The 26,514-nt window shown below is 35.8% G+C and overlaps 1 protein-coding gene across 1 annotated transcript in view; it reads left to right on the top strand.

Annotated features, from left to right (window-relative positions):
- The first annotated feature begins 7,211 nt into the window (after positions 1 to 7,211).
- LOC143239235 (arrestin domain-containing protein 3-like) overlaps positions 7,212 to 26,514 on the top strand; it is a 51,556-nt gene continuing 32,253 nt past the window's right edge. The window contains exon 1 of the mRNA XM_076480147.1: positions 7,212 to 7,746. Coding sequence (XP_076336262.1) covers positions 7,488 to 7,746 — 259 coding nt within the window. The 5' untranslated portion in view covers positions 7,212 to 7,487. The remainder of the gene's footprint in view (positions 7,747 to 26,514) is intronic.

Below are 26,514 nucleotides of genomic sequence, written 5' to 3'. Positions count from 1 at the left end.
TATATGTGATTTAACAATATGAAATGGATGCAGGAATGGTTTAGAGAAAATTTGCTGGTTCGTTCAATAATCAACGTTGAAAATATAGGTTTTAACATACGTGTTTTAAACTTCTGCTTATTATGTTACAAAAAGCTTTAATTTTCTTGGACTGTGCTTGGTGATTTAGGGATTAGATGCTGATAAATCTTCAAAGTAACGTAGTTCTCATGCATTAAGACAATTTGACGTGTGCACAAAGATAATTTCGAAACAATGTTCATTGGAACTTTGATACCAAGACATGGTACTGGCTTGACCAGGTGGTTAGGGTGCTCGACTAACGATCTGAGGGTTGTGGGTTTATATCCTCGTCCCACCAAACATGGTCGCCCTTTCAACTGTGGGGGCGTTATAATGTGACGGCCAATCCCATTATTTGTTGGTAAAAGAGTAGCTGCTACGTTTCGATACTTGTGGTGAGTACAACACAGATAGCCCATTGTGGAGCTTTGCGTTTAACAACAAACAAAAACGTTTTTCATTGCTATAGATTTTGAATGTATTTGACGAAGGAACCTGCCCATTTCTCAAAATATCCGTTTTTCTCGGACAAGTAAGAAGAAATCTTATAACCAGGACACTGAAAAAACATCTTGATATAGAATTGATTGCACCCCGTTTCTGTAGTTATCTGTGAGAACAACTGTATGTATATGTGTAAACAACTTTTTTAGGTCATTGTCAACACCATGCCTAGTCGCAGTTGAAACCATACTTTTGAAAGAAAGAAATTCAAACGTTAGTCACAAAATTATTTCACACGGGTCCCCCACGTGGGACAGCGGTTAGTGTACGGACTTAAAATTCTAAAACTTCTGGTTAGTGTGTTCACATCATGAATCATGAGTTTCTGGTGTGTATATTAAAGTCACTAAAATGTGCTCTGCAATTTAGGCTTAATTTTTTCTGTGATTTAGTTGGACTGTTTCTGAATGAGAATTTTACGAAGGCTAAGGGCTGGCTTGGTCTGCGAATAGCAGAGAATTCCAAAACATTCGTGATTTTGCATCATATTATTGAAGTTTCGTTTTCAACTTCTTTAAGGTTATTAATACAATTCCAACGTGATCGAAGCTAATATGCATTTAAGATTAATCGAAGACTGACCACACAGTTTAGTTACTAAAAATGCTTTAGCTGAGGCTCTTATGATAATTATCCTTGGTTTGTTTTGAATTTCGCGCAAAGCTACACTAAGGCTATCTGCGCTAGTCGTTCCTAATTTACTAATGTAAGACTAAAGGGAAGACAGCTAGTCATCACCACCCACCGCCAACTTTTACCAACGAATAGTGGGATTGACCGTCACATTATAACGCCCTTACAGCTGAAAGGGCAAGCATGTTTGGTGCGATGGGGACATACAGTTTGATTTGAGTTTGTTTTAAATTTTGCACAAAGCTACACGAGGGCTATCTGTGCTAGCCGCCCCTAATTTATCAATGTAAGGCTAGAGGGAAGACAGCTAGTCATCACAACTCTTGGGCTACTCTTTTATCAACGAATAGTGGAATTGACCATAACATTATAACGCCCCTACGGCTAAAGGGGCGAGCATGTTTGATGTGACGGGGATATAAATTATCCTTAGCTTGGCTATCTTTTGATTCTGGATATTGCTGCAAGTGATAGTGAAACAGGAGATGTGTTTTCACAAGGACAGAATAATGTGGAACATATTATGACGTAACAGATGATATAATGTCAGCTTTAGAATAACATTACCAAAGTAGAAAGGTTAAAGCCTCGTATTTGTTGTTTATAGCACCTCACAACATTAGCACTATCTCTTGAATGGTAGAAAGTTCACTGTTTGAATTGTCGATGTAGTACTGAAATATCTCGTAAACTGATAAACTTAAAAGGTACGATTGCGTATTGGATTGCAATGTTGCAAAAGCATATCTTTGTGTATATCATTGTTTATAATAAAAAGCAAAGTAACACGAATAGACTGTCTTGCCAGATTGTAACAGCTTTTCTATTAATCGAATTCCCAGATTTTTAACATTGTGTTACTGTGAAGTGATTACAGAAAGCGTAATAACAAGCTATGTTTATGTGGATCCAATGAGCAACTGAATAACCTGGCTACTGGCTCTAAGTTAAACGTTACTTCCCATACAGAAAGGTCAAATACGAACTACACAGATTGGTAATAAACGACAGATGTACATAATATTTGACTCTCTAATGATAAGATCTGAGTTTAGAAAAGTGTTGTGGTGCTACTACGAGAAACAAAAATAATTATACTAAAGTTTAGGGTTCCCAAATTACCATGGCTCTAAGGCAGGAAATAATTTAGAATTTATATGATGTGGAATTCTAATGCATTTCGTGTACTACTGTCAACGTAAAAAATTAACCGTTTTTAGATACATTCATGATGAAAGATAAAGCAATCAAATTTTTACTATTCAGAGGAAGAACCAGTCAAGAATAATGAAATATCAATTAGTTCTATATTTTCTTTGTATAGAATAGTCTCAGATATTGGCTGGTTGTCGTCTTGTTAAGTACTTCACCAAGTAGTTCAGAGTTATCCTTTGGTTGGCACTTCAGCCTTGCCTATCAGTGATAAATTTGCTAAACAATGAACAGCATGGTTTAAAAAACGAATAAGAGAACTTCAACATGGAAGTGTTTGCACAGTTGTGTTAGGTGTAGTGAAACTATCATAACACCACCGGTTTGGTGAATCGTAGCTGAACGACTAGGATAAATACATGTATGCCATGTTGACGTATTGAGCAACAAGCAACAGTTGGCTGGTTGTTAACTAAACTTGCTGCTACTTCAGAATGAGGCTCACCATGGATGATTTCTTCTTTAGTGTGAATGTTCACATTGTTCTCATGAACATGTGGAATAGTGAACTTTTGCCGTAGTTGAAGTATATAAACTCGTGCATCTGCACTTTGGTAAGTTAGTCATACATTAGAAGAGATTGTATAGCAAGGCAGTAGAATCACAAGAGTTTATATCTGAAGACTACAAGTTATTTTTGTTTGACCTGCAGTACGTAAACAGTTTGGTTCTGGCTAGACTGGTTAAATTCATTAAACTGAAAGTTGCACGAGTCAACTGCCTGGTGAACATGCTAACAAGCTAAAGTAACTTATTTTTGGTTAATAACTGACTAGTTGAACAGTATTTTATGGAAAGTGTTTGATTAGAAGACGATACGAGTGATGTGTTGAATTTTTTTTACCTGTCTAATAGGGAATTAGAGGACATAAACATATTTTGTGTTTCTGAAGAAAACACGTTCTTTTGTTGGTCAGTTAAGTACTAGTGTTACACTTTCTCATTTAGTATGCAATGCTATTACATACTTGGTTTGGTTTGAATTTCGCGCAAAACTAAACGAGGGCTATCTGCGCTAGCCGTCCCTAATTCAGCAGTGTAAGACAAGAGGGAAGACAGCTAGTCATCACCACCCACCGCCGACTCTTGGGCTACTCTTTTACCAATGAATAGTGGGATTGACCATTACGTTATAACGCCCCCACGGCTGAAAGGACGAGCGTGTCTGGTGTGACGGGGATTCGAACTCGCGACCCTCAGAGAAATTACATAACAGATTTATCCAGCACACATAACCCATTGCGTTTTTTGGTTCATAATTAAAAATAATTCACAGACCTTTTATATTTACAAAATAATATAACAACCTTCATCTCCTTTGATGTAAAATCATTCACTTACGCATATTTCAGTTTTAAAAATAAGATACACATATTATATGCCAAACTAATGTAAACAAATAACTCAAGTCTGTCTCTTAAATTAGTCTAAGTTCATTACTGCAGTGTACACTAAATACGTCAACCTTCTGATGCACTCTGTAATTTAAGATTGCTTTAGGAGATTGACATACATGAGCAAATTTATATGTAACATGTAATACGCTAGGTGGTTAAGGCACTCGACTTGTAATCTGAGGGTTTCCTGGGTTCGAATCCCCGTCGCACCAAACAATTCAAAACAAAACAAAACAAAACCATGTAATTTCTAAACACTTAGGAATTAACAGAACATGGTATCACACGAAAATCAAACGAAGCTGTAACTGGAAAACATAAAAATAACAAACCTGGTTTATAGCCAATCATGAGTGTGTAAGTTTGGCAAAGTTTCCGAGACAATCTTGGTGTATTTTATCTTATCGAACCAATCAATACATTCGATCGCAATTTATCAGAAACGCTGTGTAATGTTGACGCCTGTGTAAATGTTGTCTCCTGGAAACAGTGAGGTTCGGCCCAGAAAACGTAATACGTGGTAAACAAGAAATTATAGCATATTTAAGTACTAAATATAATACCACTAATAATGGTAATATTGTTATTAAGTGATAATGCACCACTAAGTTATTTTCTTAATGTTTTACTGGCTAAATTACGATAAATAATCTTAACAAATATATTTAAAGTTGCATTAAAGTTGGACAGTATTGACATTATGATAATGATATATTATTATATTTTGAAATTCAAACTAATTTTTCAGGTGAATCAAGCTATTAAACGTGATTTAAAAAGTTTTAATGAACGATTATATATATTTGATACCAATTCAATTTTTTGTAAGAGCTTAATATTCAACTTTGTAGAAACGAGCGTGGTTACCTTTCCAATGATTCAGTTATATAACATTCTGTAATCCAATCATTTGATTCAACAAGATGTTTTTTCACAATTAATAAAAATGACTCACTGTAATTTCCAACAATATTTTGCTATAAAAATCTGATATTTATTACTATGTTGAAAATACGTGACTTATGGATTATATACAGTATTTCTGCTTGTTTGTTTGTAGTTAAACACAAAGTTACATGCTCTTTTTTTCTATCTGTGTTTTGCCCACCACGTGTATCAAAACTTGGTTTTTCGCGCTATAAGCCTTCAAAATAATCGCTGTGTCGTTTAAAGGGGGGCTCGATATTTTTGCATTAATATGTGTTAAAAAGCACAACATAATGTTTTATATTTTCACTCTACAACTTTATAAGTATTTCAGTGTTACTTACACAGCGCCTACTCTCAACGCATAGACGTCGTAACTGCCCTAATAATAAATTAGAGGCTCCGAATTATTATTACCCTTTATTGTAACAAATGCTTTTATCCTTATATCTTATTGGTTGTTTTCAACACTATTTTATCATAATTATGAATGTTTAATCACAACATTGGTTCCCTCAGTTATTCAGTGGTATGTATGAAAACTTATAATTCTAAAAATCGGGTTTCGACTAAAGATGGACATTATACAGATAACTTACTGTATAGTATTTTTTTATTAACAACAAGCGAACAACTAAACTCTACATTGGTTAATAAAGTTGTATATTTAACTGAGTTTCTTTAAGGAATTATTTTTTAAAATTGTAGTGGAAAAAATTTTGTTCTTTTAGTGCAAAGCTATTTAATGGGGTGTCTGTGCTTTGTCCGCCGCGGGGATCCAACCCCAAATTTCAATGCTGTAAATCCGTAAAATTATCACTGGCCATCTTGGAAATAACACCACCTGTCACACCAAACATGCTCGCCCTTTCACTCATGTGGGGCGTTATAATGTTACTGTCAATTCCACTATTCGTTGGTGAAAGAGTAGCCCAGCAGTTGACGGCGGGTGGTGACGACTAGCTGCCTTCCTGCTAAATTGGGGACGGCTAGCACAGATAGTCCTCGTGTAGCTTTGCGCGAAATTCAAAACAAACAAACAAGCCCATTGCGAACTTCCAATGCTAAAAACTGGGTTTCGATACCCATGGTGAGCAGAGCACGGATATCTCATTGCATAATTAACTTCAAAGTAAAAACCATAAGTTGATTTATTTGGAATGTTCAACTTAAAAAATACAAAGCTTATAGGTTCAAAATTAAAAGTGCCTTTCATTCAGAGTTTTTAACTTAATAGTTTATGCTGTGTTTGTACGTGAAAAAAAAACTTTATTTTTTCCAGAATGAATTCTGGTGGAAAAATCTGCTTGACTTGTGCAAGAAAATTTTAATAATTTGTTAAAAGAATATCATCATTATGTCTGCAAACATAAACTCATCTCCAAAAGTTATTTTTACTCTTTTTATATTGAGATTTTTTTTACGTATGAAAATTCAAGTTCAAATAAATATATATCTGAAACTTATTAGGTGAAGATAACACTCCTATATTTGTTCATTCACGATGTTAAAAAAACATATAGGTTCAAGAAGCCTTGATAGAAATGAATCAAAACCATATAATCTGAGAGCTTCCGAAGGATGGACTTTTCTTCTTCAGGAAACCTGAAGTATTCATTTTTGTCAACCCTGTATTTGCTGTAAGATACCATGTTGGTCAAATTGTGAACACACGTTGCCAAGAGGAAAACAGAAAGCTTTGAAGAATTTGTTTATTGCGTCACTACGGTGAGTTGTGAGAGAGCGTCAGTTAACCAATATTCCTTAAAAGACATTAAAATTGCTGATGAAATACAGTTTTTGTTTGTTTGTTTTTACTAACGTGGCCTAGAGGTTAGCCTGCCGGACCGTAAATCGAAAAGTGAAGTTCGCATCTTGTGAAAGACAATTGCTAAGTGCTAACACACAGGGCCCATGCTTCGAATCCTCAATTGGTGTCTTAAGAAATCAGAATAGAAAACTACAATCGACAGCGCACTGGAACGCCGAAAATTCCGAGCAGCGAATCTTTTAAGTTCGTAGAACGTATCTGCGTCCTGTTGTATTAAATTTCTCACCACACTCTGGGGTTGCACGCGTGTTTAAGACTGACGGCCAAATCCCACTACCAAAGTAGAGTAGCCCAAGTGTTGGTGGTGGCTAATGTTGACAAGCAGCTTTACCTCTAATTTGTGGATTCAACAGTTGTGAAGGTCGGCTGAAAACTTTAGCCTTTGTGTGAACACATATGAAACAAAGAAAACTAAAATCAAATTATTTAATATTATCCTCACATTCAGCGGATTTAGAGCTATCTTTGAACTATATGCACTATTTTTGCCATCATCTATATTAACCAAACAGCTTGTGACATAGCTATTTAAATCCCTTTTAATATAAATTGTTTACTTATTCGCTCACTATTAAGTATTTTAAGAAAAATATGGGTGGGTCTATCATTGAATGGAGGAGTCAGTAAAAGGAATGCGATCCGAGTGCCCTCTAAGCTATATTACATCCGCATGCGCATTAGTGTTTTCAAATCATTTGTAGCTGGAAAGTTAATCGCATTAGGTGCTGTCGAACTGTGTTAGATTACGAAAGAAAGAGCGTTATGTTGTTCAACCCTTTGTGTTGTGTTTTACATTTCTGTAGACGAGTGTACAAGAGTTACGTGTTTTAACGTCGTCATAAATATTTCGTTGTGATATGTTAGAAACTAATTGTGGAATCCCGTGTACTAATTAATATTGATTTCACTTTTCAACAAGCATGGGGAAATTAAAAGCTTTCGAAATAATTTTTGACGGTAATAAAGCTGTCTTTTATCCAGGACAAGAAGTCAGTGGTAAATGTGTTGTAGATTTGAGAGGAGATATGAAAATGAAGTCCCTTCGTGTGTTTATGCGAGGTGTAGCCAAGGTGCACTGGACAGAATCTCGAAGTACCGGAAATCGACTTGGAGCATACACTGAACATTATAACGCCGAAATAGAATATTTCTTTAAAAAACAAGTTCTGTTCGGCGGAGGTAAGTTAGCCTAATTATGTTAATAAGAAAATGATTGTAATCAAATTACATTAATGCCGTTAAGTCCTTTAAGAAGAAAAAAGAAGTAATTTTATCCAGTTTGACAACACTTCCATTTTTATATGTAAATTTTAATACCAAAATTAGTATATCAACCTATTTAAATTTAACTTTTGACAGCGATAGAGACACTTGATCTTTCACTCGGAAAGAAAGAAGGATTGACATTAACGGTTAAGCTGTAGACATTTCTCCTAAGGAGTAATATGTTTACACTAGTTTGAAAGCAAATGTATTTATTCATATGTTAGTAAGTTTTTATAATTTAATATATGCAAAAAAACAAAACAAGAAACAATGACTAACGGGTATATTCTTTTCCACCAGAGTTGGCACTGTAAAGTGCAACAAGGTATTATAACTTGTTTTTTCAAATGCCCCCTTGAGCTTTTGTAGTGTCTGTCATCATTAGAAAAAAAAACAAAAAGGTTGAAAGAGGGCTAATATTACCTGTGACGAAAATACTGTTGTAGGAGGACAGTTTAAGATATTTGGTGATCTAATAGTATCAGTGATCCTGGTGTTGAAATTTGTTAATAAGGTTAAAATTAAAGTGTTAATATATCACCTTTTTTCGTCTTTAATCATGAGAATGGTGGGACAACTGAACACAGATATAAATTTCAATTAGTTTTTAAAGGAAAATTTGATAAATATTTAAATGACAATGCTGGCTTTTTTTTTTTTTTTACATAAAAGTATAGCGGATGGGATAACCTTGATAGATCAGTAAGTCTCTTGTTATCAAGTGTTACGAGTTTTACCATTTTATGCATTCGTATTGATTTTGACATATAGATGATTAGAGTAACTTGTGTTTAAGTCTCATTTTGCTTGTACGTTGGTGGTTGTCGTTACTTGAAATGAAATTATCTGTGACCTATAATTTCTGGACTAAGGTTTGGAAGAACTTTTTATTTGCTGCTTCAGATTTTTCACTCCATAACGAACTTAATTTTAAACACTTGTGAGTTTCTGCTAATTGAATATCGAAGAGTAAGTAAAACATTAATAAAAGCTATAAATTCTAAATTAGTTGTTAAACAATATCTCAAGTTAAACTTTTGAACAACAACAAAGATAATGTTTATTTTTGCTGTACTTGTTATCTTAACCTAATGATAGAATGTCTCCATGCTAATTTAATGACATGCCTGAGAAGAAAATTATTAATGTATATATTGGAGTTAATGTCACTGATCTCCAAATATTTTAATAAAAATATTTCTTTTGTAACTTTAATGTGTTACATATGATTTTAAAAACACAATATTGTCATATATCCATGGACACATCTTAAGGTTAATTTACTTAATGTTTTTTTCGTGTTTAGTAGATTCTGGTAATAATTGGTTTATATTGTGCATACTTGTCAGTGATAAATAAGTTAAATTTAGTTCCACCTAGTAGTGTTTTAAGGAACTAAAGTGCATTTGATGTGCTCTTTTGATAAAATACCATTTACATTAGTAAATTTTAGTTTTCTTGTCTCTGATGCACTTGTTGGTGAATTACCAAAAACAGTTGTTTAAACGTCGACACATTGTTTTTCAAAATAAAAATAAATTTCATTAAAAGAGAAAAATCTTATAATAGTTATTTTTACTGTTGCTGAGTGCTCTCTTTTGGAATATGAAAATTATGTGAGATATTTTACATTATAAGGTACTTTAAATTCAGAATATTAGGCTTGATGAAAAAACAAAAAATACATGATATCTTACTTTTAATTTATTGCATTTTGTTATAATGTGCATTGTAGAAAAATTTGATTAATATTAATACAAAAAAACTATTTAAAATAGATATATTTACAAAGAAAATTTCCAAAAGCTTTGAAAAAACACAGAAATACAGATGTCATTAATTTGAATGAATTTTGTGTAACATTTCTGATTACACAGTGGAGGCTATAACATGCAAAATTTCAGACTTTTGGAAAATATGTCAAGAGACACAATTTGTAAATTGTGTTTATATTTCTGTTTAAATAATTTAACAAATACACGAAGTGCTAGTGCAGTTTGTGTTTTCTCTGTACCACTTCCTAGTTGATGAAGATGTACTGAATGGACTAAATGGATACTTTGATTTGACCAGTCAGTTATTTTAAAGTTTCATGGACATTCTGTATATTTTAGTTGTACAGTTTTCATCACAATATCAAAATTTTGTTAAACGGCTGTTTCAGTCAAACAAAAGCATGTGGTTTCTGTCTTTGAGGTAATTATCTCAATAATAACTCCCAGTTAGGCCTCACTTAAAATAATGTGTATATTTTCAGCTTTTTTTTTTATCTAACAAAGTATACTGACTTTCTAGTTTTTCTATACTGAATTTTGAAGACAACAGGATGAAGGGGATGATTTTAAGATTTGGAAGGGAATGGAAAGCTGCAGTAAAGATAATTTTATTTTTCTAACAGGATGTTACGGAATGGCTTCCCATTGACAGTATTGTATGCCAGCACTTTTAAAGAGTTTATAAGGGGAATTAATAATTTCCTCAAAAATCAGTAATGACTAATATTTCTTTTTATTGAGAATGAATGCATCGGGAAAAAGTTCCAAGTAGCCCCTAACACTAATATTTACAAATTCTTGTCTCTTCTATAATTGACTGTTACAGTTCTGTCATTGACGTACGGTTATGAGTACTGTCATATTATACATGTATTGTAGATTAATTGTTGGGAAATAGGATCTGTTGCAATTGAAACAAGTAAGTTAAAAAGTATACATTCTGAATTGATTAGGAAGTACATGTTTTACATATTTATATTTGTTTTAATATATTACTTTCCATTTTGGGAATTACTGGATTTTTTATGGATCTTTTTAAAATGTTCCTCCTTTATCTTTTGTTGTGCTTGCAACATGTGCATAATTTATATGGTAGTTAATGTAACGTACATGTTTAGTATTGATATTAAAGTCTTGAAACAATATTCATGTATGCATTACAACATATATAGCCTAGTTTGGATTGTGTGAAACTCTAGTGAAATAATACAGGTTGTGTCTGTCTGTGTATGTTGTTGTTTTTTCCTGAAATGAGTACAGGTTTTATTGGTATGTCATATTGAATAGAAATGTTTGGATTTAAATTTGTGATGGGCTGCTCCTATCCTGGGACTGTATTTTCTATTTCCTTCTGAGGTCTTCTTCAGGCCACTGTGTCATTTTTGTCACTGGAATTTATGTTGAAAACTTGGGCATGTTCCAGAACTCTTGTTTCGGTTCTGTTGAATGTTATCGTGTGTAGTGTTTAAGGAGAGAAATGTAGCTATGTGGGCTGTTTGTGTGAATGTCATAATTTTGATTTTCTAGCAATGTCCAAATATCCTTGATCTCTAGGCATTGATGCAAATTGAGAGTTGATTATTTGATATATTTTGTGTAAAGGGATTCTTTAATTGTTTTTTTTTAGTATCTTTAAGATAACATCAGAAAAGTCACAAAAATCAAAGAATTATTCTAAGTCAAAACCCTTCAACAAATAACAGGATTCTAAAAATCTGTGACTTTTGAATATTCTCTCCCCCAAACCACAATCACAATGAAGACTAAAACTAAGCAGCTCACAGTGAGCCAGCTACTCTCATTCAACACCAAATTCAACATTGTAAGTATGAATTTTAGTGACAAGGAAAACACAGCAAGGGTGTCATCACAGTAAATCCCCTCAAGTGTCCAATATATTTTGGGAACAACACACACTTATGTGTGTGTGTGATTGTGCTATTTGAAAGGTTATTGAATAACATAGTAAATAATTAGAGCAAACACTTAAAAAATGGACAGTTTTTATATAATTCTTAAACAGTGGAAATGTTGTAGGTAGTAGAATCAGTTAATAGTGGCTGCAACATAAGGATTAGAGACTGAATTGTCCAAGATCCTACTTTCCCTGGCCCTCCAATAAAAGTTCTATCTCTCATCTATTGAAAATTGAAATAAATTCATTTTGAAGACAGTGTTGTTATGAAGACTTCAACAAAAAAAATCAAAACCTAGTTGAAGTTATCCATACTTAAATACCTGGCTTTCAACAGACTACATGTGTGTATAACACAGATTGTTTGGCTTTTTCTTTAAATGTTTTTTTTTTTTTTTTTACACTTAAATGTTTCATAATATTTAGAGAAAATAATTTTTTTACATCTGTTTTGTCTGTATGAATTTTTTTCTAAGTGCAGATTACATCGGTTAATTTTAGTAATTCATGCGTGTGTACTTGACATAATGAGTATACATACACATACACACACACACACATTTCAGCAGACCTTTTGGCTCACTGAATCAATCCATGACCTCAAAATAGCATATGAATTAACATTACATTTTGTAACAGTATGAATTCTATCCTGTTATAGCAAGGCTATATATAAACTTCTAGGGCAAGTGATAGCAAATGGCGTAAGTTATAGCACTTTGACTGTTTGAGTCTTTAACGAAATTAACGTGAAATTTCTGGTCCATCTCTTGATTTTAAGCTGCTTTAAAATAATGTCTATAAAAACCAAGTACGACATGTGATATGCATATTAGACATTAAGAAACAAAAAATTAAGTACTTCTATCATTAACTGCTATGTATATATAACTTCAGTTAATATTAAATCTATGTACGTGTAATAGAATATAAAGTATTGGTAAGGAAAACTTGCCAAATTACCGTACGTAATTCTTCGCCTACGTAATTGTCTTTTTACTTCAACTAATCTTATATGTGTGTGGTTTACCGACATTTGTATTTTGACGTTGTATTTTTTCCTTATCAGTTATTTTGTAATTACTCAAGCATGAAACGTAATTCAAAATTCATTAACATGAATTAGTTTTGAAACTGATTTTTAATGTTAAACATTTTTATAAGAAAGTAACTTTAACAGATAGATGGTTGCTATCATAAAGGAACGAAAATTAAAATGTTCCCATGTCATAAAACTTGTATACGTAAATTTATTCCTGTACGATTGGCCTGTAGACCTCAGTAAGTAGTTACGCAAGCTGAATATATTTTCAAATTACGATTTTCTTTTATTTTGGCTACCTCAGAAATTTCAAGTGTTATTTGTGCAAAGTTCGAAGCTGATAAATAAAACACATTTGGAGTATTAATGTACAATTCCACAAAATACTATAAAGAAAATTACTGAAACATAATACACACGTATACATAGAACAAACAAGTCCTCATAGTGACAGAAGATATTTTATAGCTAACATATAAATGATTACTTGATTCATCTATCCAAGTTTCTTACCTTGACATACTGAGACCTCGAGACTATAGGTAATCGATAGGTGGCATTCGCCAATCGATTAATTGACGGATCGTAAATTGATTAGTACACTACGCCTTCCTTACTAAAAAACAGGTACGTGCTACCGTCTTAACTTATTCAACCACAACAATATTTTAACATGGTATCAATTTTCATATTCCATTTCACACTGACTTTGTATTTTGAGTAGTATTCGAATTACATTTTTTAAAGTATAGAAGATTCTCTCAAGTCTTGCCGGAAAAATCGACAATATACCATCGCGCGATCATCATAATTTGTTTTTCAAATTTGTTGTAATTCCACAAATTTTCTGTAAATAAAAAAATATGATTAGTAAACAGTAAAGGCATGTTCTACTCTCAAGATAACGTGTAATAATGTGTTTATTATAAATTTACTATTTCGGAAATTATTTAATCTTGAAACCTTAAGTTCAAGGAAGGTCAATTCAAATGTATCTCAGAACGACTGGTATGGGTATTAACATTTTTATTAATATCCAAAACCTCAACCCATTGATACACATCCCCAGCAACCAGTTAGAAACCCTTATAGAATTCATTACCACCAAAACCAACTTCATGTTCAATAACCAAAACTACCTACAAATAAATGGCCTAAGTATGGGGAATCTCGTGTCACCAGTTCTAGCCAACATTTTTATGACACAGATTGAATCTCAAGCGATCAGTTCAACCTTACACCCACCACTAAACTGGTACAGGTATGTTGGTGATACAATTGCTGGATTCACATCAACAGAACATTCGCAGTTTTTTTCAATCACGTTAACTCGATACACCCCAATATTAAGTTCACCTGTGAACAGGAAAAAACTAACCAACTAACATTTCTCAACTTCAAGATCACTAAAACTGATACACAATTCAAAACAGAAATCCACAGAAAAATCATTCATACTAGTTTATACATTCCCTGGGACTCAGCACATGAAACAAAACAAAAGCTCAACATGTTAAGAAACCAAATAAACACAGCCACAAATCTATGCTCACCCGATAAAATTAACGATGAAATCAACAACATAAAACAACAATTGATCAACACCAACAAATTTCCTCCAAAAACAGTAGTAAAAAATATACGCACAGACTTAGATCAACAACACAATCAACAAATAAACGATAATAAATCCAAATATACAAAAGTTTACACCACCGCATACCATATGTTCCCGACATCAGCGATAAAATAACCAACATTTGGAAAAAATCCAACATTCCAGTAAACACCAAATTTATTTACAAACCATGTACAAAACTGAAGTCCATACATTATAAAAATTACACTGACAAACGCAACACCAACATTATTTATAAAATACAATGCAACAACTGCCACGACTTCTATATTGGAGAAACAAGAAGAAAAATGGAAACCAGATTCAAAGAAAAAAAAACGTTTTTGAACACTGCAAATCAAATAAACACAACATAACCACAGAAAATACCCAAATACTAAGTAGGGAAACAAATATAAACAAAAGCAAAATCAAATAAGCCGTACTTGTACAGCAACTGAAACCAAATTTAAACCACACTAAAGGAACACTTTTATACCTATACTAATTAATAACCTAACATCCAACTGCAACGCCCCCTACAATCCTGTACTCTTTTTTATTCTCTCGCCTGTAAGACGTGTCCGTCAACGGTCACGTTCAAACTCTCTTTTCTGAAAATAACCTCGGAAGGTCAAAACGTTTTTCTCTGCTTCATTAGTACTTTTGCTAATGAAATGTTAATAATCATACCAGTCATTCTGCGATGCATGATAAAAAAAACTTCATGTTTACAAATATTGCGACGCAACGAAACCGAAGCATATTTATTAAAAAAAATTAGAACACGGTATTTAAATAAAGGACCAAATATCGACAAAATACCTCTATTAAGGCTTAAGTAATATACAGTCGTATGACTATTATAGTTGGAACTGTATATAAACTGCTTAAACCTGGTGGTGACAAAACTTTTTCCAAATATTGTATATTTGTTACTGTATTAAATTTTTAATAAGGTTTCGTTTGTTATTCATTCAACTCGTACATAAACGGAACTGTCTTAATTAACTAATGTCTTTGCTTAAAGAAAAAAACAGAAATCATTTAACTTAGATACTTTCTCAATTCACAACCAAAGGAACATTTACAGAAACTATGAATTTTTAAACCTATATATTTACTGTATTGATACGACCTATTCTATTTTTGTCTCTGTTCAATCATATTTAAGTTTTCTTCATACGTAGCTGTTTTCAATGTATTGTTTTATTATTAAGTTAAAAAAAAACAACAACTCCTGGTGCCACCATATCAAAGTTTCAACCAAAGCTTGTACGAAAACTTAGGTAAACGCTGATAATCGAGAAATGTGTAATATATTGTTAAACGGTGTTTGGTTTTTGTAAAAATAAAGTTATTATTGTAGTTGGACAGAAAATTCAAAGAACAAACAAGTAAGTTTTGTTTACAAGCTAAACTTTGGAGTTGTGCAGATATTAAAATATTAATTTTGGCTTCCTGAATTATGCTAAATATGTCAGAATGTGATAAAATATAGATTTTAAAATATTCTTCGAGTTAAAATTGTTTAAATGGTAGAGGAAGTTCTGTCTTCTGATACAGTAATTCAGGGTTAAGTTATTTTGTTCATCCAGAATGAGTGGTTTTCCGTAAGAGAGCAGAAAAAATACGGATAAATGATAATAATTTGACAAGTGTAAATGAAAGATTTTCGAAGTTTGTTTTCTGCGACGTTTGGAGCAGACTCCCTTCTTTAGACACGGTCTGACGAAGGGCTTTAATCTAAGTGTCAGTTTGTTCTTTATTTTCATTTATTCATGCTGTACATGAAAGTATACTGCACATGCAAAGTATTACAAAACGTTTAGCTACCTGAAAATACAGTTTAGAGTGGTTTCGTAGGTTTCTCCTTTTGAATGTTTGTTATTGGTGATAAACATTCTACTCATTTGTGACACTTTAAAACAATTTGTTATATAAAGTTAATAACTGTTATCACCCTAAAATAATCAACAATAGCATATTTAAAAAAAAAAGCTTTGGCTGTAGGTCTAAAACATCTGTAAGTTAATATATTCCCAACAATTAAAAAGTATTCTACTGAGCGCGTGCAAAAAGCAATGCGTGTATTAGACGAACAATACTAATATTGATAAAATCGAGAAATGTCAGATTTCTTGTTTTTGTTTATCCCGAATAACTAGACACAATTAGTAATTTTAATGATACAATCAATCTTGAAGCCTATAAAATTATTGAGTAGCGTAGTTGGTTAATAATCAAACGATTTCAAAGACTATCGAAACCCGGTATTTAGAGTTATTGAACCAACAAATATAATTACAGTAGTTTGAATTCTTTGATATTCTGTTTCAGCAACTAGAACCATAAAAGAACAGCAGTGTGTTTACACAACTTATATTTTCAAGAAGCTGTTGTTAGATCCATATAGTTGTGAACGGCTATTTGAAATGTTAATTATTCATAACTGTGAAAATCGGTAAAGTTCATTAATATAGATATAAAACCATGAAAATAACAGATGTGTTTATGTACTTACGTTTAGAAAGAGCTATGGACATTTTTTGAAAGGTTTATTAAATAATTGTTAATGTTCACAAAAAATCAAACAAACGGAAATTAATTTAAAATATCAGTAGACATTGTGAAGGAGGTTCATTCTTGTAAGTTTCAACTTTTTGTTAATTACTGTATTTTTCACTAAACGGTACAAGCAATACCACGATTAGTTTAAAGAAATGCCTTGAAAGTTGCAGTGCAGTAAGAAAGTATTCGACATATTTCTCACCAAGGTGTCCGTACGATATGTTATTGAAAGAATTGTATCTTTGAAAGTGCAAAAGAAAATGGATAGAAATGATGCGAGGAATATAAAGAAGTATTGAAATGAATTGTTCCTTTGTGCCATGAAGTCTTCACAGACTCTGGCAACACAAACGGGCGATAAACCATTTACCATTCCTTGACATAAGTGTGAAGCCACGCCGTCCTTTGTGTACCTTTAACGTCGTTTATATGATATGTGGCACAGTCGCGGCGTGATGTTGAATGATAATCGTCTGCGTTAATGCCGCTACTGACTGAGCATGTCCCGGACTTGCAGACGCGAGGACGCGCGAGATAGTCATTCGTAGCGTTTGTTGTTGAATAATTTGTTAAAGGAATCTGTTGCAACTCATTCCGCTTTAAGCTTTCAGCCAGTCTATTTCAGATTTACAATACGAAATTTGGACAGTTGACATTAATAGTTTTTGACTTGCAGACATTTGCCAAAATAATTAGTTGACGTCTCGGAAGAGTTCTGATAAAAACAAAACAAACGAACTTCATATAAAATTGCACGATTACTATTTTTATACCAAATGACAAAAACTGTAAAAACTCTGATGAAGAATGACCAGTCTTTCTAAATCGATCGGATTATAAGGTTTTTATCATGTTATATCAATATTATTAAACCTAGGTGTGTTTCTGACATCATGAATATTTTATACCAGAAGTTATATAGTATAAGTTATTAGATGAGACAGGTATCTGCCGGTTCGAAACGTGTTATTCTGCTGTACATGTGTGGGTCAAAGAGAGGGTGTCTTGGAAGAGGTAGAAAATTGTCCAAAGTTGATTAAAACTTAAGTCAACAAAAACAGTACGTTTTCTTTTTAAATTATAAATTTTACACATTTAGAGAACTATGTCCCGTCTCTCTCTTTTTTTTTTTTTTTGGTACATATTCAGTTGAGCCTAAATACACTGAATTCTCTATCATTTTCTGTCTTTTATTGTAGTTTGTGGTATTTTTCTTGGCTCGTATGTATATTATGTTCTAATTGAAGTGAAGTAAAAGGCAGTTTTATTTATTTATAAAAGACCACCGATTAAGTAAAAATTAAAATAACAAACAAAACAAACTCGCCTACTCATCTTTCAGTCAATCATGTTCCCAGAATTAATTACCCATAGTTCAAACTAGAACAGTGTGTCGGACCCATAGTTCAAACTAGAACAGTGTGTCGGCTGCTTCCGGCTGTTTCTCACGCGTTGTCATCTTTAAAACTAACACATTACGCAACATCCTACGTAACCTAATGGGTAATTATAAGTTGAGTAATGTTAACAATATCCTCAAGTGCACGTTGCTTTCACGTGAAAGTTGGTTTTAAAGTTATAGTTAATAAACAATGATGATTACAATGTAGTAGACAAAACTATACGAAAAATCCAGAAACATTTGAACTTGTATGTGCTGTAAAACTGAGTTTACGTTAGGTTCCCTCCTAACTCATCCGGGAATTATCGCTGTGTTACACTGAGCAACACACGAATTAAAAAGCTAAGCTGAATGTACATTCGGTTTTACGGCACACATACAGTGCCGGATGAGCTAGTCCATCATTTTCCTCAGTTCATTCTTTTACCATAACTTGCATACCACGCCTGACATGGCCAAGTGGTTAGGGTGGTGGATTTGCAGTCTGCTGGTCGTGGGCTAGAAATTCCGTCCTAATAAACATGCTCACCCTCTCAGTCGTGAGAGCGTTACAAATTGACGCTCAATCCAACTATTCGTTGGTAAAAGAAAATCTATCCCGAGAGTTGGAGGTGGGTTGTGATAACTAGCTGCCTTTCCTTTAGTTTTTCATAGCTAAATTAGTGACGGTTGGTGCAAATTTCATGACGAATAATAAGTGAAATATTAAATCTTTATCTAAAACATAATTCTAAATTACCGGAAGTACAAAACAGTTTCGGAAAATTTCCGCAAAATAATGGATCAATTAGTTAGATTTACTGAAGCTGTAAGAGAGAGTTTTAACAAAAGAGAGTGTCTGGTCGTTTGTCTTCTCGATTTAGAGAATCCCACTATTCGTTGGTAAAAGAGTTGGCGGTGGGTGGCGATGACTAGCTGCTTTCCCTCAAGTCTTACACTGCTAAATTAGGGACGGCTACCGCAGATAGCCCTCGCGTAGCTGTGCGCAAAATTAAAAACAAATCAAACCATAAATAGCCAAACATAAACCATTCCATGACAGATTTCTCAGCAGATCATTTACGTACTTTAAGAAAAACTTAAAAGAAATGTCACGCGCATTAGATCGCTATATCATGCATGATGAAAATAAACCTAAGTATCTCTCACCCTTAAATATGTACTGCAAGTTTAGTAACATACCACCTGTTGGTAGACCTATCTAATTCATCATCGTGTTGTTTTATCATATAGAACAGTGGTTCTCAACCTTTTCTGACTTGCGGCACACTACGACAATCTGAAAATTTTCGCGCCACACCTGGAAAGTCTTAACGATTTTTTTAGGTACACGTTATACGGCAAGTGTTAAAAATTTTGGAACGAAATCACGATCAAAACAGGCGATAATAATGTCACTGTGCATCACGTTTAGATATACGTAACACAGAAGAGTTAACTTAAAAAGCCTTAGAACGAAAATCACGGTCAAAGCAAGCGATATTAATGTCATCTGCACATTGACAATACTATCGCCTGCTTCATCTGCACATTGACAATACTATCTAAGGCTTTGGCCGTGATGATTTTGTGATAAAGCAGAAAAATCAAAACTTTTTTTTTTTACATATGTTTTCAATGTGACGCTTGTGCCTGCTTCCGAGAGCAAATCAAATTAAAGCGAAGCTCTAACGTAGACAAACAAGCTCGCATTTCATCATCGACTGTAAGAAGCCTCACTCTCTTTCTGGCTTTAATTTCAGTCAATGCTGAAAATCCAGTTTCACAAAGCCATGAAGATGCAAATGAAAGCAGAACTTCAACTGCTTTTGAACTGATTGCAGGATATGAATTTTTAATGGAGATCCAAAACTCATCCAAGCTCTTTTCTGGAAACAATGACTGATAAAATTTGTCGTTTCGCCCCCTCGGTGTGGATTCCTGTACGTGGTGAGGGGACCTCCCAGGGAAGGTTCTGTTCTATCTGGTTACCTTCTCTGGGATCTAAACATCCACCCACGTGTTTGCTGTGCGTGGCGACCCGTGAAGGGGAGGAGAGGATCCTGGTGGTTGAGGGGTCCAACCCTAACACACCACTTTGGCCTCGAATTCCTGTAGACGGGCGGCCTTTGGGTGGCCCCCCTTGGGTCAATCGGCTGGTCCACTTGGGCTAGAGTCAACCAAGTACCAGTGTTGGAAGTTCTCAACGGGTGTTGTGGACATTGTGCCTGATGCTGGTGTTTGGGTATAGTGCTCACGAAGAAACACTGGCGTTGCTGCATTGTCCTTGCGTGACTTTGTAGTGCGTCCCCTTGTGGGTACCGAAATTTTTCCTTTTTCTTATGGATCCTCTAAAAATTTAAATAAAATTGTAAAAAAACAGTCAATGGGTAAGCGACCACGTCTTGAATACTCAGAACAGCAATCTTCAACATCAGTAACACACGTACCTCATTTTCTTATATTACATTCTCTTTTGGAAAAACCTTTAGGACAAATGTCCCCTTTTTTTATTCAAAAGGGACTAGAGGGACTTGCTGGCTCTCCAAAGTCAGTAAAGAAACTTCGATCTGGTGACATATTGGTTGAAACATCCACACCACAACACAGTGAACTCCTCTTGAATTCAAAGGCAAATGGGGATATACCTATTGAGGTTACACCCATGCTACCTTGAATTCTTCACGAGGAGTTATTGTTAAAAGGGATTTGAAGAACGTTCCCGAGTCAGAGATTCTCGCTGGTCTCTCTACTCAAGGAGTTTCTGCAGTGAGGCACATCTCCACTCGCAAAGATGGAGTTACACTGCCAACAAGTACCCTCGTTTTAACATTTACTTCACCACGTGCACCTGCCACCATCAAGGCAGGTTATCTCATTTGCAGGGTTCGGCCATACATACCAAACCCTCTTCGATGTTTCCAATGTCAGAGATTCGGCCACTCAAAGACATCTTGTCGTGGTTCCCTGACATGTGCTCGTTGTGGAGGCAAGGACCACGATGCTTATGACTGTGACATGAACCCACATTGCGTAAACTGCAATGGTTCTCACCCCCCCCTTACTTTCATTCTTGCCCAAAATGGTTGGAGGAAAAAGAGGTGTAACGTTTGAAAACGACACATAACATTAGTTATCCTGAGGCTCGGAAATTGCTGTCCACAACTCCATCTCGGACATATGCTGCTGCACTTCATTCCACAACTACAGTGGGAGTGCAGACAGATCTCTCTGTGCCTCCAAGAGAATCGTTTTCAAAACAAATGAAAAGCCTTTTGACGTCCGTGGTTAAAAAGGTTGATGAATCGACTTCCACACCCATCTCTGTTCCTCCCATACCTTCCAACAAACCTCAAGATCCACGTCCTTCAGTTTCAAATACAGGCATTTCTTCTGATACATCTTTTTCTCCCACCACAAGAGACAAAACAATTATTCATTCGCGTCCTCAGTCACTGGATTCCCCTTCCAATAACAAAAAACCTGCCCACCCGACCCAGAGCAGGATCCATGGAGGTTGATAGACCTCCTCCGACTAAAGACAGTAAAGAAAAAAGACGTGGTCGTAAACCGAAGGGTTCTCCAGCCACTTTACCTACCCGTTCTTAAAAATGGCCACCTTGATAGAATGGAACTGTCGAGGTTTACGTTCTAATCTGGATGATGTCAAAACGCCGATTGCTTCCTACCATCCTGTTTGTCTTTCTTTACAAGAAACATTTCTCAAAACTGCTGATACTGTCTCCATTCGGCAGTTTTCTCTGTACAGAAATGACAGGTTATGTGATGGTCGAGTACATGGAGGGGTGGCACTGTTGGTTGATCAACACGTGCCCACCCTGTCTTCGTCACTCAACACACCCTTGGAGGCTGTAGCCAGCCGTGTTTCCTTGGGTCATACCATCACTGTTTGTTCTCTGTATCTGTCCCCTGGAGAGACATATGATCAATCAGATCTTGATGCTCTCGTTGAACAATTGCCATCTCCATTTCTAATCCTAGGGGATTTTAATGGACATCATCCCATCTGGGGAAGTGCTATTATTGATGGGAGGGGCCGATCTGTAGAGCGGATGCTCTCTGATCACAATCTTTCTCTTTTCAATACTGGTTCTTCCACTTACTTTCATGCACCTAGTCAGTCCTTTACCGCTATTGATCTCTCAGTTTGCTCCCCTTCATTATTCTCCCATTTTTCATGGAGGGTTGACAGTAATCCACTAGGCAGTGATCATTTTCCGATCCTTTTGAGAGAGACTGGCCGTGGTCGATGCCACCCTACCCGCGTGCCCCGGTGGAAGCTGGATCAGGCAGACTGGTCCACTTTCACTGCTCTCGCAGAACTTGATCCTGCCATCGTAAATCAGCCATCAATAGACGATTGTGTAGCAGCGGTAACTGACTGTATTACACATGCAGCTGCTCAGTGTATTCCTAAAACCTCGACACGTTTTCCACGATATCCTCGTCCGTGGTGGAATCCTGCTTGCCACTTAGCACGGAAGGCTCAAAAGCGGGCCTGGGATACTTTTCGTAGATGTCCCACACTTTCAAACCGGGTTGCTTTCCAACGGGCCCATGCACATGCTAGGTGGGTAAGACGTCAAAGCCAGAAGGAATCTTGGATTAAGTTCACAACCAGCATATCTTCTACCACCAGTTCCAAGATCATATGGGACAGGATTCGAAAGGTTAATGGACACTACAATTCTATCCCCCCTCTCGATCTTACTCTTTGATGGTCAGGAGGTGACTGATGTTCGGAACATCGCTAACACTCTAGGTGAAAGCTTTTGCCGGGTATCTAGCACTTCTGCTTGTTCCTCCACCTTCCTGGCCATCAAGACTCGGGCAGAGCGATCACCTCTTTCCTTTCGAACTGACTGTTTCTTTGACTATAATTGTCTCTTTACCCTGGTGGAACTAAAATTGGCCTTTCATCGGTCTGCCAGTACATTCGTTGGACCTGATGATATTTATTATGACATGCTGCACCATCTATCTCCTGCTTCTCTTGATGTCCTTCTGATTGTTTTCAACCGGATCTGGCAGGAGAATGTTTTTCCTGATGCCTGGCGCCAGGCTATTATTTTACCTTTCTCATAGCCAGGGAAAGATCCCAAGATTCCTTCAAACTACCGTCAAATTGCTTTGACGAGCTGTCTCTGTAAGACATTAGAAAGGATGGTTAATGCTCGTCTTGTTTGGTTCCTTGAATCAAACAACCTCCTCTCGCCCACCCAGTGTGGGTTCCGTCGACAGCACTCCACCACAGACCACCTAATTCGTCTTGAAACATCTATCAGAGAAGCCTTTCTCAACCGCCAACATCTTGTATCAATATTCTTTGACATAGAGAAGGTTTACGACACAACATGGAGGTATGGCGTTTTGCGAGACCTCCATACATATGGGTTACGTGGCCATCTACCCATGTTTATTAAAAAAATTTTAATGGACAGGAGATTCCAAGTTCGTGTGGGTTCGACACTTTCCCGTTCTTTTGTACAGGAACTTGGAGTCCCTCAAGGCTGTGTATTGAGTGTTACACTCTTCAGTATAAAGATAAATGCCATCACTGAACAACTCCCTCTCACTGTTGCGAATGGGCTGTATGTCGACGACTTTCACATCTCATGCCAGTCGTCAAACATTAGATATATTGAGCGGCAACTACAAACTGCCCTCAATTGTGTACGGAAGTGGACTCTGGCGAACGGCTTTAATTTCTCTCTCTCCAAAACTGTATGCATGCACTTTTGCCGTCGACGGGGTATTCACCCTGATCCTGAACTTCATATCGGTGAAATTTTGCTGCCAGTGGTCCCGGAGACCAAGTTCTTGGGGCTTATCTTTGATCGTAAACTGACCTTTATACCACACTTAAAGCAGCTTCAGGTCAAATGCACAAGAGCACTGAACATCCTCCGTGTTCTCTCTTCTACCAGTTGGGGGGCAGATTGCTGTTCAATGTTAAAGGTATATCGTGCTCTTATTAGATCGAAACTCGATTATGGATCAATGGTCTATGGCTCTGCCAGACCCTCGGCCTTAAAGATGCTGGACCCCATTCATCACCAAGGACTTCGACTCAGCACTGGGGCTTTCCGTACCTCTCCAGTTCAAAGTATATACATTGAATCTCATGAACCTTCTCTACACCTTCGCCGTTTGCAACTATCTTTACAATATACTTCGAAACTTCATTCCTTACCAAAGCATCCCACCTGGAAATGTGTTTTCCTTCCTCGGTGGGCAGTACTTTTTTCAGAACAGACGATCTGTCATTGCTCCGTTTGGCCTTCGCATCCGGGCGCAATTGGATGAACTGGATCTGTCCTTGGATAACATTGCAGATTCCACAGGTTGGCCCATCCCACCATGGCTTATTACAGCCCTTAAATGTGACCTTTCTTTCAGTCACCTAAAAAAAAGGCAGATACTCCAGATTGGAAGTATCGTCTTTTATTCAATGAATATCTTTCAAACAATCATTCAGTTCCCATTTATACAGATGGTTCCAAATCAGGTAATTCAGTGGGCTCTGCTATGGTTTGCTATGGGTCAGTAGTTGCACGCAGAATCCCTTCTACAGCTTCTGTGTTCACTGCTGAATTGTATGCCATATCTCTTGCCCTGGATCATATTGCAGCTGAGCAGTACTCCAACTGCACTATTTATACTGATTCGCTTAGTTCTATACTTGCCTTGGAATCGCTACATGTTAGCTCACATCCTATTCTCGCTGATATTCGAAACCGACTGGCCCATTTCTCATTAACAGCTAGTTCAATCCAGTTTTTCTGGATACCAGGCCATGTTGGTATTCGCGGGAACGAGCTTGCAGACACGGCATCTAAATATGTCTGCTTCAGCACCATCACTCCTATGCCTATTCCGTACATGGACTATGATGTTGTCTTCAAGGCTCGGCTCCGTGCCAGCTGGCAGTCCACTTGGAGTGAGCAACGTGACAACAAACTTTTTCAAATCAAACCCAAAATTGGACTTTGGCCATCTAACTTCCGTAAAGTTCGGAGGAAGTTGTTCTCAATTGGCTACGCATTGGTCACAGTTTTTTAACTCATCATTTTCTTTTATCTGGAACTGATGCACCAATGTGTAGTTTGTGTAACACTCAAATCACTATCAGCCACGTTTTACTTTCTTGCCATCGTTACAATTCTCAACGACGGCAATATTTTAAACATATTTTTTCCCAGGGTCAGTCTGTAACACTGGACAGAGTTATTGGTGATGGTGACTCTGTCTACCTTGATAATGTTTTTAATTTTTTAATGGCCATTAATCTTTTTAATCTCATTTAAGTGTCGCATATTTATTCATTACACCTTTTTAATTGTGGTTCCTTTTTTACAGTTTTAATCTCTCTCCTTCAATTTGACATTGGACAATGGCCAGGACTGGAAAGGCCAACTTCAGGTGACTAACGCTACTGTTTGAACTATCCGTTTGAACTACTCGTTAGTCGTCCTGGTGAGTTGTTATTATACTTTAGCTGCATATCATTTCACACTTTTACTACTTAACTTTTTAGTACTGGCCATATTGACTCATAACCCGGAACAAGGACTGGAAAGACCAACTTCAGGTGACTGACGGTGGTTTTTATACTTACCTGTTAGTCTTCCTGGCGGGTTATGATCATTACCATTCTGCTACAGGTAGTTCTTTACAACTTTGTTGACTGGATGTCAACATTGGTTTTTACGCCATTTTCTGTTTTAATTGCCGTTTTGCCTTTATCTTCAATTACTTTTACAAAATTTACTCCATTTACTTGACTTTTATCTTTTTACTGGACATTTGGCTACTCATTATTACGATTTTGCGGAGTGTCTTTTAAAACTTTTATTCTTTTACATTTTGATAATAGCTGCTATGACACATAACCCGGAACCATGACTGGAAAGACCAACTTCAGGTGATTGACGGTGGTTCTTGAACTTACCTGTTAGTCTTCCTGGCGGGTTATGGTCATTACCTTTTTGCTAGAGTAAATACCTTACAACTTCTTATATTCTGCCTTCTATCTTAACATTGTAGACTAGGTGTCAACATTGGTTTTATACTTTTTTGTTTTACCTTCATTTCCATTTATGTCTATTACTACATTTATTTTTTTTTTACATTTTTACCGAATGTCTGGCGCAGATAGCCTCGCTGCTTTGTGCCATAAAACACTAAATCAATCAATCAATCAATCAATCAATTGTCGTTTCGTAAATCAATGAGCTGTTCTTCCTCCTCAGTTGTAAGATTTGTTGTCTCTGTTGATTCCGAATGGATAGGTCACCCAGTTATATTCGTCGACAGCAAGTAACGGGAAGTAATGTTTCAGTGCGGACTGTAGGTCGC

The sequence above is a fragment of the Tachypleus tridentatus genome, chromosome 2 (assembly GCF_004210375.1).
Source record: "Tachypleus tridentatus isolate NWPU-2018 chromosome 2, ASM421037v1, whole genome shotgun sequence".
Lineage (NCBI taxonomy): Eukaryota > Metazoa > Arthropoda > Merostomata > Xiphosura > Limulidae > Tachypleus > Tachypleus tridentatus.
Note: the sequence above shows the minus strand (reverse complement) of the source record. Positions and strands in the feature narration are given on the sequence as shown.